This window comes from Aulonocara stuartgranti (assembly GCF_965226115.1).
Source record: "Aulonocara stuartgranti genome assembly, chromosome: 12".
In the NCBI taxonomy this organism is placed as follows: domain Eukaryota; kingdom Metazoa; phylum Chordata; class Actinopteri; order Cichliformes; family Cichlidae; genus Aulonocara; species Aulonocara stuartgranti.
Genome location: NC_138948.1, coordinates 36,782,547 through 36,801,007, shown reverse-complemented (window position 1 = coordinate 36,801,007; position 18,461 = coordinate 36,782,547). Strand labels below are relative to the sequence as shown.

Here is an 18,461-nt window from a genome sequence, read left to right as displayed (position 1 = left end):
CTCACCCAGGACGAACCTAGGAGGCATCCTAGTCAGATGCTCAAACTGCCTCGACTGGCTCTTTTTGATGTGGAGGACTAGTGGCTCTCTTCTGTGCCCATTTGAATGACTGTACTCTTCATCCTATCACTGTTGGAGAAAGGTCTCACTAGTTTGTAAATGTTCCCTTTCACTCTTTTTGCAATCCCTCTGTCACAATTTTCCCCAACACTTGTCTCTTGCACTCTACTTTATCAGGCTGAGCCTGAGCCATCTGCCACGACTGATTGGGGATGAGGGTTGGGTAATCTGAATAAATAATTTCCTTAGGGATTATTAAAGTATTCTGATTCTGATCTGTCTTGCTACCTACTAGATTTCCCTTCTCTGCAGTGCATACTTTTTCCATTTCCAAATTCTCTGCCACCTGGGCCACCTCTCTACAGATCACAATGTTGTATGCAAGCATCGAAGTCTACAGGGACCGATGCCTAACCTCATCTGTCACCCTATTTTTCACCACTGAAAACAAGAACAGGTTTAGAAACAGTTCCTAATGCAATCCAGCAGCTGTTACTTTGTTCCATTAAGTCATAAGAATGTAATCTGCAAGAGCACTCCCTAATGACATCAGCACATTATACTACATTGCATAAATGTCACTATCTAAAGACAATGTTGGTATCATTGATAATTAATTGTCTTTGACATACTTAACTGTTTTAACATAAGAACAAGGTAAGTATGCGGTAATACAACCTCGTGGTTTTATTAATAAGCTTCATCCAAATGCAACTAAGCTCATTTGATATTAACCTGTTATGGAAACCCACCAAACAAGAGACCTTCTGGGGATGCAGCTGAGTTACGTTTAATTAAAAAAAAAAAAAAACAGTCTGGAGAAAATATTGTTGGTTTCAATTCAATTCAATTTTATTTATATAGCGCCAAATCACAACAAAAGTTGCCTCAAGGCGGTTAATTGATGGGTTAATTTTAGTTTGCTCACTGCTAACCTTAATATCACCGAGAATACTTAAATATCTTAAATGTTACAGTTGCCCTCAGCTGGCTCATGCTTCATTCAGCTGTGTTAATGTAAAAAGTGTCATTTTTAATGACACCACTGAATTTCCCGGAGGAACCGCACCTGAGGGATTAATAAAGTAATCCCTAATTTAACAGTGTTTAAGTGCTCACCAGTTGGTCTGATGGTGTATGTGGTGTGTCGTCGTCAATTCTGCTTCCCAGTTTCTGGGGAAAAACACTCTGGAATTGCTAATGGTTGTGAGGCGGTCCTTCTCCTTCAGCCATTAAGTTCTGGGAGTTGATCTACGATGAGAATACAGAGGCTGTGAGTGCTGCAGGTAAGTGTAATGGGTTTTTATGCATGTAGATATTTTCAGGCATATGATACTAGGCAAAGAAAATGAAACATTGGAAAACTTTACTTGTTTTATGCTAAGAGATATGCTAAGAGACAACTTCGTTATTAATACGCCTGAAAAAGCAGTCTTTTATGTAACGTTTGTCCGGTGAACATGACGTCACTAAAAGGGGTGGGGACGAGGAGGTAAAAGTGTGTGCTGTCGCCTGTGCGCACAGGTGATTTTCAGTCTTGTTTCGCATTACGTCGGGTGAGAAAATGGGAAAGCTTCAGGAGTTTAAGATTGCCTTTGAGAAAAACAAAGAAGTGTACAGTCCGGGAGAGTCCATCTCTGGAACCGTGACAGTAAAACTGGGCCAACAGCTGCAGTGTAAAGGTAAGAGCCATCTGCGCTCAGCAGGTGGGAAAACGTCGACCTCGAGAAACGAGGAAGTGAGTTGATTTGGTAACGAATCGTAATTCCTACACTGTTCCCACGCCTGGTTTTAGAAATAACTTCTCCTATTTGAAGATCACTCAGAGGTTGAAAAGCCATCCTGTGGTGTTCTGTGTTTGTGGTTCTAAAACTTGCATATGATTTTTCATTGGCCGTTTACCGCGGTGTAGCTCTGCACACTGATTCAATGGAAAATGTTTAATGAGGCCTAATGGGAAATTTGCTTCTGTGTTTTGTAACACTTGGTTCAATGTTTTATCCCAATTTCCCAAACTATCCAAAACACAAATTGACGGTCTTTCATTAAATTACAGCAAAATACCTGGATTTTGGACTATGTAAATATTCTGTTTTGATAGTTTATAATTTGTTTAACATGATTCTTAGTTCAACTCCTCAGTCCTACTCAGCTTTATAAGCATAGATTTCCTACTGTTTTTATGTTACGTGTAGATTAAGTTTAGTTAAAAGTTGAAAGATTAGCTCAGAAAATGAGTTTATATTATACATTATTGCAGCACTGTATTCTATACACCTCTCTTTACCTACCCGACATTCATATTCAATCTAAAATGACTAATTAACCTAACATGCTTGGCTTTGGTGAAAACTAACTTGAGGAAACCCACACAGGCATCAGAGTCCCCAAAGAAAAGCACCAGCCAGGATTTTAACCAGGGACATTTTTGTGAGGCGACTGTACTAAATACTCTATCACTTTGCTGCCTTATTCCAGTTTTGGCTCTGTGTCAAGGCCCCCCTCTCTGAAGGGACCCTCTAAAGCATAGGTGTCAAACTCTGGCCCGCGGGCCAAATTTGGCCCGCAGCCTAATTACATTTGGCCCGCGAAGCCATACCAAATTACTATCAGAGCTGGCCTACTATTATACAGCTAATATATATATATTGTTTAGTATTAAGCTTTGCTTGTTCCATATTCAGTTTTTCAGCAAAACGTGTTTGAGTCCATAAGAAAAGATTCATTCTTATATCTGGAGGAATAAATATATTTCAGTAAATATTAATGTTAGCCCGCGACTTTGTTCCAGTTTTGAATTTTGGCCCACTGTGTATTTGAGTTTGACACCCCTGCTCTAAAGTAATGCACTGGCGTTGAGCAGTGTCTAATTGGTTCTGCTGTTTTATTTATTTTGTAGTGTTGTATAGTCAGACTGTACATTTAAACATACTTAAGACTGTCATCAAGAGACCAAAATGAAACTTGAAACAGGAAAAGTGAGTGTCATTGTCCAGATTGCTCTAAAAGCAACATCTCATCCATCTGAATGCACTTATTCATTCTTCTTATTTGGGATATTTAACATCTCAAAGGTTCTACTGTGTCAACAAGGACAATAAAAGGTAACACATTTGAATGCAGATTGCAAGGGAAAGGTTTCTTCTACTCTTTGTAGCTCTCAACCTGCTGAGTGGCGTCTTTGTGTTTTGTTACTTTGAATGCTTGCGAGGCCTCTGGTCTGTTTACATTCCTCTTCAGGTAAAGCTGGTCGGACTGTCGGCTCAAGATCTCTTATGCTACATGCTACAGTTTCACCGTTTAAAATACTAATGGTATATTAAACTATTTTAAGTACTGTGATGAGACGTGCCACTGAAAAATATTAACACTGCAATAAAAATCTTAGTTTCACTCACCACTATTCACTTAAACAGCCAGTTTATTGAAGAACCTACAAACAACTTTTCACATGTTTTGTTCTGTTTTGGGATTTCTTGAGACTGGTAAAGGTTGTGTTTAGTATTCTAAACGTTTTTGGCGCTCTTCATTCTGTTCATGTGATGCCATCATTATAGCAGTGTGCTTTCTTCTATTGCTGTTAACTCAAATGTGTTACTGAGAACATTTTGAACATTTTTATGTGACTTAAAATTGGGAATATAACAACATGTATTTGGACCACAGACTGTATTGAAAAGATGGACATTCTTACCTTGATGTCAACCATTTAATTTCTGGACAAACATCACCACATTGTAGGTCCTGGACATTATTAGCAGGTATTATTGTTGCTGGTATGTTCTTTCAGAGGTAGATGTGCCTTTATTTTGAGCATATGCTGAAACACGTGAAATTTAATTGGCATTCAGTAATAGACACCATAACTCAATTCTAAAACTTTAATCACAAAAGCTGAAGCCCAAACTTCTTGGTAAGTCATTATTTTAACAAACCATATTACTTGTTAGATCATTTTTCAATCGAGATGGTTCTCCAAAGGCACCAACAGCACAAAACGGCTTAAATAAGTAATGATGTATGAACAAAATGGAAACAAATTTGGCTAACATTGTAGCTGTAAAGCTGGGGTATTTTTTTATGTTCATAGAATGTAGGACCTGGATTTTATGTAATGGTTACCTTTGTTTCTGTTAATGAAGGATTACATTAAAACAGTAATAAAGCATTCAGACTAGTTGAATAACCTTCAGACTTTGACCAACAGTAGACTGTAGGAACAATACAATGTTGTGGAATATTTGGCTGCCTTTCCTAATCTGGTGAAAATCTGGTTCAAGCATTTTATGGTTTTCAGTATAAAGTCAAGCTTTCTTTATACTTTTGACCAGTAATTGGTTTTTGGTCTGTTTTTGTTACAAAACATTAGCTGGCTTAGGCTATTTCCCAAATCAAATAATGCATCCTAAACTCTCCTGAAGGGTGTTTATTACAGGTCTTTTGCACATATTGATGTTGTATAAATCTGGAGCAATATGCCATTAAACAGACCAATAACACACCCTTGAGGAAAAGACTGATTACGAAAAGTGTTTCCTGCTGTGGCTACTACGACTCGTCTGTAGTTAAACTTGTGTATTTTCTTATCTGCAGCTATCAAAGCGAACTGCAATGGTTTCTGCGGCATCACCAATAAGTTCAATGACACAGCATGGACGATGGAGGAGCAGTACTTCAACAGCACGATCTCAGTGGCAGACAAAGGTGTGCTTCCAAATGCTAATTAAAACTGTGTGCAAATGTCCAGTGTCCACAAAATACTTCCTTGTGAGATGGTTTGTTGTGATAATTGAGACAAATTTGCAAATGGAACTGGTCAATGTGACAATATGTGAAGATTACAACTTCTCATTTTCCACTGCAGCCTTGAGGCATATCTGACTGTTTGGAAACAACAGAGCAACTGTTACTGTTTCCATCAAAGGATTTTATTTGTGCTTTGTGTCCCAAATAGGTACCCTGAAAGAGGGAATGCACACATTTCCCTTCAAGTTTCTCATACCAGGTAGGTGAAGTTGATGGGATATTTTTGCATGTGTTTATTTTCCCCTTTCATTTCCCAGTCTGTCAGACATGTTCTGGCATGTTGTGAGGATGGGACTGATTTTCTTTTCCTCCCAAAATGTTAAAAATATATATATGTGTGTACACACACACACACACACACACACAATATGCATGCTTTTGTTGTCTCGTCAGTTCGCCTCAACATACGCTCGTCATATTCTGTGATATGATTTACTCTGACATGTTTGACGAGGTTAGTGGCGTTGCCACAGCACCTCACTTTCTTGCCACATGTATCATCATCGCGTCTTGGCTGTTTGTGGAGGTAAAATACGTCCACACATGACTTTGTTTACGCTCAGCCATTGTGAGTGCGCACGCGTAAGAGGAGGTAGTTCCTTCCAATTTAGATAATCCCAATGATGTAGTTTCTTTCCACTGTGTTCCTGTTAATGAAAAACTACAAATTTACCCCAAAGTACTAAAATGGTGATATTTTAATATGAGAATCTATTTTCGAGCATAAATTACTGGTATTGGAAGAATCGATATTTCAATATCAATCCGCACACCGCTAGTGAAGGGTTATTTCTCATGATGGTTGGGGTGGTTTTAGTTTAACCTCCAGATAAAGTGGTTAAGAGATCAAATTGATTCTTTGTTTACAACCTGCTCAGAAATTTGTTCCTTTTATTAGCCTTTTCTTCTTCTGTTTTTACATTTTTGCCTGACTATTTGATCTTCAGCAAGGCTTTGGGTTGTTCATTTTTCAGTGTTGTGTTGAAAAACAACAGTGTAGTCGTGAGTCTTGACTGCGTCACTGACATAGGTATGCTGGGCAGCACTGACGCTGTGAGATAAGGTCACTCTAAATCTTTGGCGCTGTCAGAATTTTGTCCATCAGTAGTGATAAGGCAATTGCAACAGTTCTCGTTTTGGGGCCACCACAACAGATAATTTGGCCCTTATAACCTGCCATCAGTCATCTTTTCTCTGGAACGGGCCACAATTGCAGAGCGTATACATGAGTTGAATGAGGTGCCATGATGGTGTCTAACTAAGAAGAGACTGGTGGATGCTTTCCACTACCATCCCTGTAATAGTTACTGTGACGTCAGCAGTATACAGTGTGTTCCACTGACTCATAACAATGCAATCTTTGAGAGAACTCCCTGGTTACACCATTAATTGTTATGGACTCTTAAGATAACTGTGCATAAAGATGACGAGACAGTTGAATAATGAGGAAATATTTTAGTATCACCATTTGAAGACTTGTTAACTTTTTATTCAGTGCCAAAACTGTTGCCTGAAATAAAATACTTGACTTCCTTTCTATACATTGTCTTGATTTGTTTTGGCTGTCACACAATAGAACACAGGCAACAGTGTTTAGTCATTGTGTAGGTGCATGTCTGCAAGATGACATGCAGACAAGACAAGAAGCCTTTTATGTAATGTAGCTAGGATCACAGAAACTCAGAACCAGTCAAGCCAGTTTTTGTGAATCTGATATGAATCATTAAGCTTGTTTGCTTTCACTCCTAGAGTGCTGGCAGGTGCCTACGAAGTTTTTGTTTGTTTGTTTTTTGGTTTGTTTCTGTATTTGTCAAGATTTGGAAGGTTAATAAAGAGAAGAGCTCTATACTTTATAAATTAATATCATAGTTCTTTTGGGAAAAGGTGTCAAAACTCAGCAGCTATTTTGGAATTAATCTGGATGGATTATAGCTTTAAATTCAGTTCAGCGGCTCGGACATAAAAACTCCCTGGACTGTGTCAGTCAAATCCAGTGAAAGCTATTTCAAATGTTGGTGCCCCAAAATAGGTAGTTAGTTTTTTCCCTGCAAGGTATGCTACTACCAATATTACTGTTATTACTGTTCATGCACACAGTATCAGAACTATACAGCTTCACTCATTCACTGCCATTGACGTCTATAGCCGTCAATGGCAGTGAATGAGTCAATGGGTTTAACTCATTCACTGCCAATGGCTGGCAGTGAATGAGTTAAAGGACTGGAGTTAGTGTTGACTGAAACCATGTCTTATACTACTTTATAGACAAAAACACAAACAGAAAGCGGAGTGGTTACATTTTTACAATGTTTTAAAGCACAGCTGTACATGTAGGTTAATTAAACACAGCACAAAGTACAATTACTTTGTTCTGAGGTATCTGTATTTTACTTGAGTATTTATTCTCACAATGTTTTCTTTTGGTCCCTACATTCTTCAACGAGTCTTTATAGTCTTCATGTTCAATAAGTGTGTTACTTGAGGGTTAACACATTTTAGAGGAGTTACTCAAACATCCCTTCCAGACATTAAAAGGATTTAAATCTAAAATGACAGATTACTAATATTGTGGCCGCCTGAGGAAAAAATATCCCTGCTCCTGGGTGCTCTTCACTCTTTCTGCAAAAACTGTAACTCTTTTAAAAACTGTAGTTCACACTACTGTATAACTACAAACTAACACAGTTCACTTCTTCCCCACAGCCACTGCTCCAACGTCTTTTGAAGGCATCTATGGAAGGATCATTTACAGAGTGAGGGCTTTTATTGACACACCACGATTTTCCAAGGACTACACCACAGAGAAAGCTTTCTTCCTGCTAAGCCTTCTGAACCTGAATGAAGTGCCAGATATATGGGTGAGACATTGTAGCTGTATGTCTGTATTCAGTCCCTGAATGGTTGGTCCTAAACATTGAGTTAATTAGTCTTCAGAGTTCAAACACACAACAGCCAAGTTTTTTTGTTTTTTTGATTTGGAGCTTGGACCAACCCTAACACTTTGCTGTTTATCAGAAATAGTTCCAATGAATCCACAAACTCTAGATTTTTGGATAAGTGGACAAAGAACACCAGAGAACTTGCACATCTTCCTCATCCCATGGGGCAGGTGCAGAGCTGAAAACAATGGGACAGGGAGGAGGTAGAGTCTGATGAAGAGCAGGTGTGCAGTTGTCAACTAAATGCAATAAATGGGGAATCTAGAGTTCTGCATTTGTGTGAACCGTTAATTCTAATCCTTTGAATAACTAGACAAGAAACTGTTTGAGTGTTATTTGCTTTGTTTTGTACTTACTGGCATTTAGATTCACCAAATTAATTTAAAGTCAATTATACTATTCAAAGTGTCTTTTGCCATGACCCATATAGGGAACCTGCTCATCTGCAGTGACTCAGCAGTTCACCTACATGTTGATGAAAACTGGCACAATAGTCTTGAGGGCTCAGACGCACATGAAGGGTTACACACCAGGAGAGATCATTCAGGTGACCGCCAACATCCACAACCAATCTGGGAAGAACACTGGCAACATGGCAGCCAGTCTGATGCAGGTTGGAACTTTATCTCCTTAACTCTGGTTACCTTCTGGTATTAGTTTTCTCACTTTTAGTGTTATGTTTTTACATTTACAATCCATGTTTTAAACTTATTTTCTATATCTTCTAAATATGATTGCTGCGTCGATAAACCCAACAGAAGACCAAACTTGAGTCTGACACTATAGGAATAACAGTTTCTAAATTTACTATTGCTAGCTACTAGCAGTCCTGCTCACATTTAGCAGGACTGGCCCTTCTGGCATTTTCTTCTATAAGTTAATTGAATGTCAAAAGTATTTGTTCATCTGTCTTTGCATGCATTACTTAACTTAACTGACATACCATTCTTAATGAATAGGGTTCTAATATGATGTTGGCCTAGGCTTTGTAGCTATTACAGCTTCAATTCTTCTGGGAAGGCTTTCCACAATGTTTGAAAGTGTGCTTATGAGAATTTTGACTATTCTTCCAGAAGCCTATTTGTGAGATCACACGCTGACTTTGGGCTGTATTTTGCAGTCAAAACACACTGATCACAGTTTTTGACTATCCATAGTCGTATGTTTTCAGAGAGTGACCTATGAGACGAAGAAGCCGACCTATGATCTGAGAATAATAGCGAAGGTGGAGGGAGGCGTGGTGAAAGCTGGCAAAGAGGTGGAGTGGAAGGAGCAGATCATTGTTCCTCCCCTGCCTCAGTCCTCCCTCGCTGGCTGTGAGCTTATAAAGATCGAATATTTTGTCAAAGTAGGTTCATATTCCTTCTCTGATACATACTCGGTATTGCTTTTCTACCTGTCTGAAAAATTATGAGTAGTATGTGCAATACTGTAAGCATGAGGATGGCTGCAAGAACCTATATTATTTATTTATGTGTGTGTGTATACACACACACACACACACACACACAGTTTAAATGATGATCCCAATGTTTAGCCAAGGTTTTGAATAATCAGGTCAGTGACAAGCAATTTCTAGTAATCCCTAAGAGCCAAGAGCTCCCATAGTCTAAAAAAGGTGATTTATTTATTTATTTTGTGCTGATTTAAACTTTTGACCAGCTGACAAAGCAGATTTACATCCACTAATATTGACAAAGAATGAAAATCAGAGTCTATTCCACCAACCGACATTCTTTTTTGTTCTGCTGATGAACCAGGTGTGTCTGAAGTCTCCTGATGTCATGCTGACACTACCCATCCACATTGGGAACGTCTCATTAGACAAAAAACAACGGCCTTCCAAAAAAGCATCTGCTCCTTCCACTGAGGATACGCCAGCCTCTGACTCAACACTAGACACATCCATTTCTGCCTCCTCGCCCACCTTGCCCCCTCGTCCAGCCCCAAAACCTGCTCCTCGTCTTGCCCCTCGCTCTAGGGGATCCTCCCACAATTCCCCCAGCGCTCCTCCAGCTGAGTACCACCCAGGAGCAGAGGGAGGGGCCTTGATGAATGAGGACTTCCAAAACAAGCGGCAGTCTCAACTGGTGTCACCCAATGCATTTAGTTATGCACCAGGCCTCTTTTTTCCTCAAAACCAGCAGCCAGTCGGACCAGCTGCAGCACCCAACGGGCCTGAATTTAGTGGGTCCACAGGGCCCACAAGTCTTTACCCCTCTTTGAATGGTACCACTTCAGTGGCAACACCACAGATCCTGCCTCCAGACTACAGCACGTCAGATTATCCAAAAGGTGAGTTGCCACACAATCTACCACTGTTGCTCTAGAAATCAGTAGACTCTACTTTTTAAAAACTTCAGCGATGGTTCAAGCCTCATCGCTGAGTAATTACTCACAGTATCGACTGCAACAACTTTAATGAACCCTTAGTTATTCCTAGAAGTTCCTTAAGTAATGGTTCCTGTAGCTGCTTATTAGACTTTGGACTCGATTTAACAGTCCTAGGCCATGCAGCACTAATGGTTAAGGCAGGACTCTGACATCCAGTTTTGGTTTCTTCCCCTATATCAGCATTGATGTGGAGGTTTCAATAGCAAGGCTTATCTTTTGGGAGAATACTACAGTGGCTACCTGTGCCGTCATGGCAAGCATAAATAGATGGCTGTATGATGATTTTACCAGCAACTGGTCTGGATATTCTGGGGCCTTCAAAACCTCTTGCTGCAGTTTTGAATTTATTGTTCCCTTAATGATTGAAAGACTGGGTAGCAAAGCAGTCCAAACCATGATGATCCCTCCACCATGCTTCATATTATGTGATAGTCTGTAGGAATGTTTTGTACCTTTGTGCAGCATGGCAGCCAGTTTAAAATCTCAATCTGCATGGAATTCTTTGGAACAGGAATTCATGTTGGTGGAATGCAATGGCTTACTAATTGTAAAGTATCATCAGCTCATCCCTGTTCACCAGAAACAACAGAGTCTCATGAACCCCAACTTAGTTCAGTAAAAGTTTCTGGTGTGATACAGTCACTGCAAGGTGTTAGTGGTGTTGCTCAGCAATCCCATGGGTGTGGCTCTTTGCAGAATCAATGCAGCTCTTCCCCACAGCAGTACTCTTAAGGAAATTAATAGGAGATTGATTGGCTCTACAAATTCACATATAGGAAAGTCCAGTTGCGGGATAAAGTCTAGTTACCCAACTAGCTTCATGCTGTGAAAATAGGTGCAGTAATTTGATCCATCAGAAGAACCACAGCTACTAATGTGGTCCAAACAAGAGTGTATTCCGATTGAACAAAGTCAACTGGAATACAAGGACCTAGCTCATACTGCTTGTTTTGTGGCAATATATAAAGTGTGGTATTTAACAGTGTTTAAATATTAACCAGTTGGATTGATGGTGTGTGTGTTTCAGAGGCTCCTCCTTCTTACAATGCGAGCTGCAACACATGATATGGACAAAGAAGAAGAAACCAGGAACGACTAACAATTAACTGATATTCAACAAAATGTTGAGGCGAAGTTCATGTGTAATGTTGCCGCATTTCTAATATAAGAGCCCTGTCATTTTAAAAAGTTAAAAAAAGAGAGAGACATTCACAAGCCACATGAAACCTAGTGTATCCTGGTGTAATGAGCGGATTTTTTTTTTTTTGATAAAGTGATCAAAAGTGGCCGCCCGGTGAACAAGTGTCTTCAGTTATCAAAGGAGGAATCCTTTCTGCAGCAAGTCACCACCAAAAACCAGATTTGATATGCTTTTAGCACATTGAATGAAAGGAGAGAGAAGCTGCATTTTACTTGGTTGTACACTATTTAGTTTTAAATTGTGGGTTATTAAAAATACCTTAAATAGCATCTGTGATGTCATGTTAGTTTTTTAGAATATAATAATTGAAAACAAGTCCAGAATTTAATTATGTTGATGTCATTCCAAATTTAAACTGTAGGATTTGAAATGAAACAGATGTCGCCTTATTTTCTTGAAATGCTTTGTTCAGAAAGGGTTTTGTTTTAATATGCTTTTAATCAGTTTGCTGATGTGTGATTGTGTTAAACGAGCACTTCCTTTTGTAAGCGGTCTACATGTAGCTCTGTGAGGACATGATATGGTGGCGTTTAGCCAGATCTCCATCTGTTGAGGCATTTACTTTCATGTCTTGTGCTGTAGGACATAGAAGTAAATGACCAATGGGGTTGTGTATTCCTTCTTTTCCACTACTGCATGTATGTCACCTACATTATATGTTGGTTCTGTATGTGCCTTTTAGTTGTTCCACAATAAGGCAGGTGTGACCTGATGCTATATTTGGGCCTTCATAATGAATAACACTTGAGATTTGTCTTCATATATCTTTGTTGAATCACTTGAGCATGCTGAAAGCCCATTTATTTATTGTTCCAACTTCCAACTACTGTTTGGATTCTAATAAACCTGTGAAACCCATAAATTGTGTCATACTTAAGACTCATTAAGCATTTTTAAGACCTTTTTTAAAGGAATGCAGTTACACTAGCCGGTCATTTTCACCCACCACTTGCTAACTTGCCTATATTCCTGCTAAAAGCCTGACAGAGTCCATCTGTTTGTTTTTTGCCTAAGTGCAGTGTAGAGTTTGAGGCAGAGTGAGCATGTCCCATTGCTTTTTGTTTTTGTTATTACTGGCTGCCAAAAACCTGGAGTTTCATGTGCCACTGAAGGTTTTTGGGAACACTTTGTAAAGGGTTTTTTTTTTTTTTTTTTTTTTTTGTGTGTGTGTGTTTCATGATTCTTAATATACAGTGGTGTGAAAGTGTTTGTCCCCTTACTGATATTTTTATGTATGTTTGTCACATTGACATATTTCAGATCATTAAACACATTTAGTTTCAGTTTAGCTCAGTGGGTGAGCAGATGACCCAGTCTGACCCAAGGCCCCCCAAAAATAAATAAATCGAAATAACACAAGTGAACCCAAAATGCAGTTTTCAAATGAATGTAATTAACATTAAGGGGACAAATCGAAACCCCTGTGTGCCCCCTAAACTGCAATAACTGGCAATGAGTCTTTTACAGTTCTGTGGAGGAATTTTGGCCACTCCAGTCTTCATTTGGTTTTTGAGCCATTCAGAGGTGGACTTGCTGGTGTGTTTTGGATCATTGTTCTGCTGTAAAAAAACCAAGTGTGGTTCAGCTTGAGGTTACGAACCAGTTGGTTTTCTTTGTTATCTTTGTCTAATATTTACATTTGTTTAATGATCTAAAATGTGGCAAACAAGAAAATCAGGAAGGGCTCAACCACTAACTGCTCAACAGATGCCTTGAAACCTCTTTTTAAACTATAAAATAATATTAAAGTTACAATCTTCTTTTGGCTGCTCTCTTTAAGAATTACTACAGGAAAGGCTTACAAGATGGTAGTGAGACCGGCTAATTTTCACCCCATCTCTAGAATCTTCTATCACACCAACCCTATCCTTTAGGATTGTTTGGACATGTACAACCTTTCTTCTTTAGCTTTGTCTTTAACCCACTCAACCCAAGCCGTTCCTTTGATACTCGTTTCTAATCTTGTAACTCCCAAGAACTTCCATCATCTCTAAACTATACCATAGCAGGTCTCACTACCATCTTGTAAGCTTTTCCTTTCTCTCTAGCTGATAGCCTTCTGTCACAAATAACCCCTGACATTCAACTCAACCCAATCCCCACCCTAACTGCACACGTTTACTTCAACTCTTGTGAACTGTTCATTGGATGGTTGACCCCAGTTTTTTTTTTTTTGTCATCCATCTTCAATTACTTTATTGAAGTATATTGGAGATGAGTCTTTTTACAGGGTGGAATGTTTGTAAAGCCTCTATTTTTAATAACTTCGGAAAAAAAGAATTTCATTTTGTCAAAATTGTACATACAGGCTCAAATAATGTTTAACATTTAACCAAATGTTAACCACTAATATTTGGTTAAATGTCCATCTCGACCTAACCCTTCTTGTTGCCATTAACAAGCTTCTGGTAAAATTTCGAACAGATATTTGACCACTCTTGGGTAGTTTTGAGGCACAGATTTGGAGAGCAGTCCACAACTTTTCAATGCAGCTGAGGTTGGAGCTTTGAAGCCATTGCAGAATCTTAATGTTAAATAAACCAGTTTTGATTTGTGTTTGGGATCATTATTCTGTTGGAACCTCCAGTTGTGTCCAAGTTCTAACTATAGTTACTGATTTGGAGTGAAGTTGAGGAATAACAAGGTAGTCATCCTCCTATCCCATCCACTTTGTGCAATCAGAATCAGAGAAACCTTATTAATCCCAGAGGGTAATTGAGTTGTTATAGCAGCAAATATACAACAAACATCAAGCACTCATACAAAATGAGTGTGGAAACAGAGTTATGATACGTAAATATTAAGATAAATATAGAGATATAACTATACATATAAATCTAAAAGGACGAGTATGTCTTCAAATATGTCATGGTGTACATGGTGCATTGTGGTGTGATTAATTCTGTTCCACATTTGTGGATCTGACCTAAGTGGATGAATTAAAGAGTGTGATAGCAGTAGACTTGTAGTCAAGAGACCAAGACCAGAGGGTATGGAGACCAAGACTCAGACAAAAAAGTCTTTAAACTGCAGCCAGATGCTGCTTCGTTTACGGGTGTCAGCCATATTTATGTATTTTTGCGATGCACAGCCCTCCTCTCTCTCACCCTCTGTTTTTCACATAATGATATTATCCTATATCCTCGCATGTAATTGGCCACAATATGAAGGGATTGGAGCATAGCTGAGCCACTGTGTGAGAGCTGAGCAGCCAAAGGAAATTAAGTGAGGAGCCGGCTCTCGCTCAATGGGAGTCTATTCTTCTGATTCACTACAAAGCACTCTCTAAGCACGGCTCTTAGAGCTGATGCTTTAGCGCACGACACATTATCAAATGTTACGTTGTGTGTCATGGATACTGTTGACTCCATAGGCAGAGCCAGACATTTTATACACCTGGGGCTTAGCCCTAAAGGGTCGTATGCATGTGGGATGGGGGTCAGAAATGACTGTGGCTGTGTTTTGAGTTTTGTTTAAAAAAGAATGACTTCATCTTTTACTGATGGCATGAAGTTGGCTTTAATGTTAGTTGTAAGGTCTTGGGGTTGTTACAGCTTCACCTTGATCACAAACTACACCACCGTCGAACTAAAACATAACATAAAATTCAATGAAATAGTAAGACGAGTGAAATAAAGACATAAAATGATCTATATAACATACAAACATACCTCGCTGGCTGAGCCATGCTTTGAGGCAGAAATGAGCACTTTACAGATACTTTTAAGAAACAACTTTCTCTGAATTAAATTGGCTTCTCTTGCTTCAACTTGCCATGCTCACACATCAACATGGGCGTGCATCTCCCTCAGGTGCACCAGTGGGACCAACATGTAGTACAATAGTTCCTACATGAGAATTTTCACAATAAATTACCTAATGGCATATAAAATATGCATAGTGCAAAACAAAATACATTAACTGAAAGTAAGGCAGTAAAACTAGTTTTTAATTAAGCAGCAAGGCAGAACAAAATCAGAGCTGTATCCAGACACGCAGACTAAACCCCAATTCAACCAGACCCAGAACTGATCCTGAATTAAAACAGGACTACAACAGTTCAAAATCAGGACTACTTAGGATTTAACCACGACCGAACCAGAATCAGAACTAGATGATAGCAGCACTAAAATCATCATAAACTTGCACTATACTTATTTTTTAATTCTACCAAAGTACAATATTTAGATTGAGAAAAATTTATATAATTATTTATCCTTGTTGTGCAAACAAGCCTGCAAAACTTAATAAATATAGAATTTGAAAAGTAACAAATGGTATCTAAAAAGAAACACTAGGTACGAGATACATGTTCTGATGAGTTTTGGCAAACAACCATCTGACCTCACCTGCTCTTATTCCATCTCTCTCTCTTCCTCTCTCTCCCTCTTTGTGCTGACAATCATCAAATATACAGTTGAAACCAGATATTTACAAACTCTTCAGATCAAAACACAAACACTTTTTTAATTGTAACATCAAATCAGACTAAATGTTTATTTTTGTTTAGATTGATAAATATAAAAAACATGTTTGTTAACTTTAAGAGTAAAGAGAGAAAATCTGTATTTCTTAATTGTAAATGGCACCAAATTGTATTCAAACTGAGCCACACTTATGGAGCTCCACAGTTCTTTTCCTGGTGTTTTGTTGACATCTCTTGATGTTCCCATGTCACAGAAACAGGCTCTGTGTTTTGCCTTATATGCATCCACAGCTGTGCCACCAGTTTACTCACATGGACTCTACGAACCAATCAGAAGCTTCTTCAGCTCAGAATGGAATCGTCTGCAGTTTTCTTATTAATTAACAATAAACTTAGTGTACATGTACTCCTAAATTTGATGAAAGTGATAAAAATAGAAGCTCTGTCTCTTTTTATTCTGACATTTAACTAATTCAAAAGATATTTCAATATTTATTTACCCAAAACAAAACAAGTTTACTTTAAATTGATGTTGTGCAGTAAAAAAACTGTTCTTGTGTTTTCCATAAAGTGTAAATATCTGGTTTCAGCTGTGAATATACTGCTGTGTGTTGAAGTTCCTCTTGTTTTGCATAGAAATATACTGAACAACATACAAAGCATAATATATAAAATAACATCTACCTGAGTTTTTCTTTGAAAGAAGCTCCTTATGTCCATTGTTGTGTTCATCAGTGCATTACTGAAACGCTTTGTTTAGCCGTGGAGGGAAACAACTGAAAATATGAAATAAACACATGTGAGCTGAGACTCTCTAAAGAAACAGCTTTGTTGTTGTTCGGCTTTTCATTTCGCCATTTGTTGATTCATTCGAAGAGCAAGTAACGTAATATGGGTCAAGTGATCAGTTTGATATCAATCTTTCGTAATTCACCGTCATATTTACATTATTTGTACCGAATTATTTGCTTTGGTACCTGGCAGGGGCGATTTTAGCCCATTTTGGGGGGTGCTTCAGCACTGTTTGCATTGACCACTGGTCAGTTCTGCATTTCGGGGCAATGAGTCTTTTGCTGCGTGTGCCCTGATGGTCCATCATGGAGGCGTGCATGTGGTGGGCGGGGTTGTCCATGATACAAAGAAGCTTTTTTAGCATTCTCCTCTCAGACACCTCCTCTAGGTCCAGTCTGACACCCAGGACAGAACCAGCCTTTTTAATCGGTTTGTTCAGCCTGTTGGCATCGGCTGTCTTCACCCCACTGCCCCAGCACACAGCTGCAAAGAACACAACACTCTTTACCACAGAGTGATAAACATGGTCAGCATTTTCCTACAAACATTAAAGGACCTGAGCCGCCTCAGTAGGAAAAGCCGACTCTGCCCTTTTTTAAAGACAGCGTTGGTGTTCTTGGTCCAGTCCAGTTTACAGTCCAAGTGTACCCCCAGGTACCGGTAGTCCTCCAGGATCTCTACATCAGCCCCTCTGATGGTGACAGGGGGAGGAGGAGGAGCCTGCTTCCTAAAGTCCATGATCAGTTCCTTTGTCTTTGTGATGTTAAGTTGTAGATGGTTTAGCTCACACCACTCAACAAAGCTGTCCACCACACTCCTGCACTCCTCCTCCTCCTGTCCGTCTGATGCAGCCCACAATGGCAGAGTCATCAGAGAGTTTCTGCAGATGGCATGACTGAAACTTGGACCTGAAGTCAGACGTGTAGAGGGTGAAGAGGAAGGGTGATAGGACCGTCCCCTGCGGCGCCCCAGTGCTGCTCAGGATGTTGTCCGAGCAGCAGCCCTTCAGCCGAACATGCTGTGGTCAACTTGTTAAGTAGTCTGTGATGCAAGCTACCAGTGGGGCATCCACCTGCATTTCTGTGAGCTTATTCCCCAGCTGTGATGGTCTGATTGTGTTAAATGCACTAGAGAAGTCAAAGAACATGACCCTCACAGTGCTCCCAACAATGTCCAGGTGAGAATAAGCCTGGTCCAGCAGGTAGATGATGGGGTTGATAAGCAAACTGTAGGGGGTCCAGCCAAGGCTCCACCAGCAGACGCAGATGTCTCTCCAGCGTCTTCATGACATGTGAAGTCAGAGCCACTGGCCTGCAGTCACTGGGGGTCGACGGGTTAATCTTTTTAGGGACAGGAACCAGGCAGGATGTCTTCCAGAGTGATGGGACCCTCTGCAGTTTCAGACTCATATTGAAGATCCGATGCAGAACTCCAGACAGCTGCGAAGCACAGCACCTGAGGGCCCTGGGACTGACACCGTCAGGGCCAGCAGCTTTACTGGAGTGGAGTCTGCCCAATTCTTGATGTCATCTTCTGAAAGGGACAGGGTGAGACAGGCTAAAAATGTTTCTCCAACTGAAAACGCTACGTCCAGATGAACAGAATCAACCTTTTGGGCTATGATTAGTGTAACTTTGCCAGTAACTCTTTAAAGTCAACAGTATACACTCTACTGTGGCTGTAGCTCAGGTGGCAGAGCAGGTCAGCCACTAATCAGAAGGTCGGTGGTTCGATCCCAGGCTGCCTCCTGACTGCATGCCAAATATCCTTGGGCAAGATACTAACCTTGTTTGCCTACTGGTGGTGGTCAGAGGGCCCGGTGGCGCCAGTGTCCGGCAGCCTC

At 39.7% G+C, this 18,461-nt stretch overlaps 1 protein-coding gene across 1 annotated transcript; it reads left to right on the top strand.

The window, feature by feature from the left end:
* Positions 1–1,532: 1,532 nt before the first annotated feature.
* arrdc1a (arrestin domain containing 1a) lies at positions 1,533–12,262 on the top strand. Its single transcript, XM_082555977.1, has 8 exons — positions 1,533–1,742; positions 4,654–4,764; positions 5,015–5,065; positions 7,570–7,724; positions 8,236–8,418; positions 8,977–9,153; positions 9,566–10,100; positions 11,227–12,262. The coding sequence occupies exons 1-8, from the start codon at positions 1,625–1,627 to the stop codon at positions 11,262–11,264; spliced, it is 1,368 nt and encodes a 455-aa protein (XP_082412103.1). The 5' UTR covers positions 1,533–1,624; the 3' UTR covers positions 11,265–12,262.
* Positions 12,263–18,461: the final 6,199 nt, after the last annotated feature.

Excerpts from the sequence above, each read along its gene's own strand:
- arrdc1a (XM_082555977.1), top strand. The coding sequence starts at position 1,625 with ATGGGAAAGCTTCAGGAGTTTAAGATTGCCTTTGAGAAAAACAAAGAA. Across the intron at positions 1,743-4,653 it reads CCAACAGCTGCAGTGTAAAG|CTATCAAAGCGAACTGCAAT; the intron begins GTAAGAGCCATC and ends TCTTATCTGCAG. Across the intron at positions 4,765-5,014 it reads GATCTCAGTGGCAGACAAAG|GTACCCTGAAAGAGGGAATG; the intron begins GTGTGCTTCCAA and ends TGTCCCAAATAG.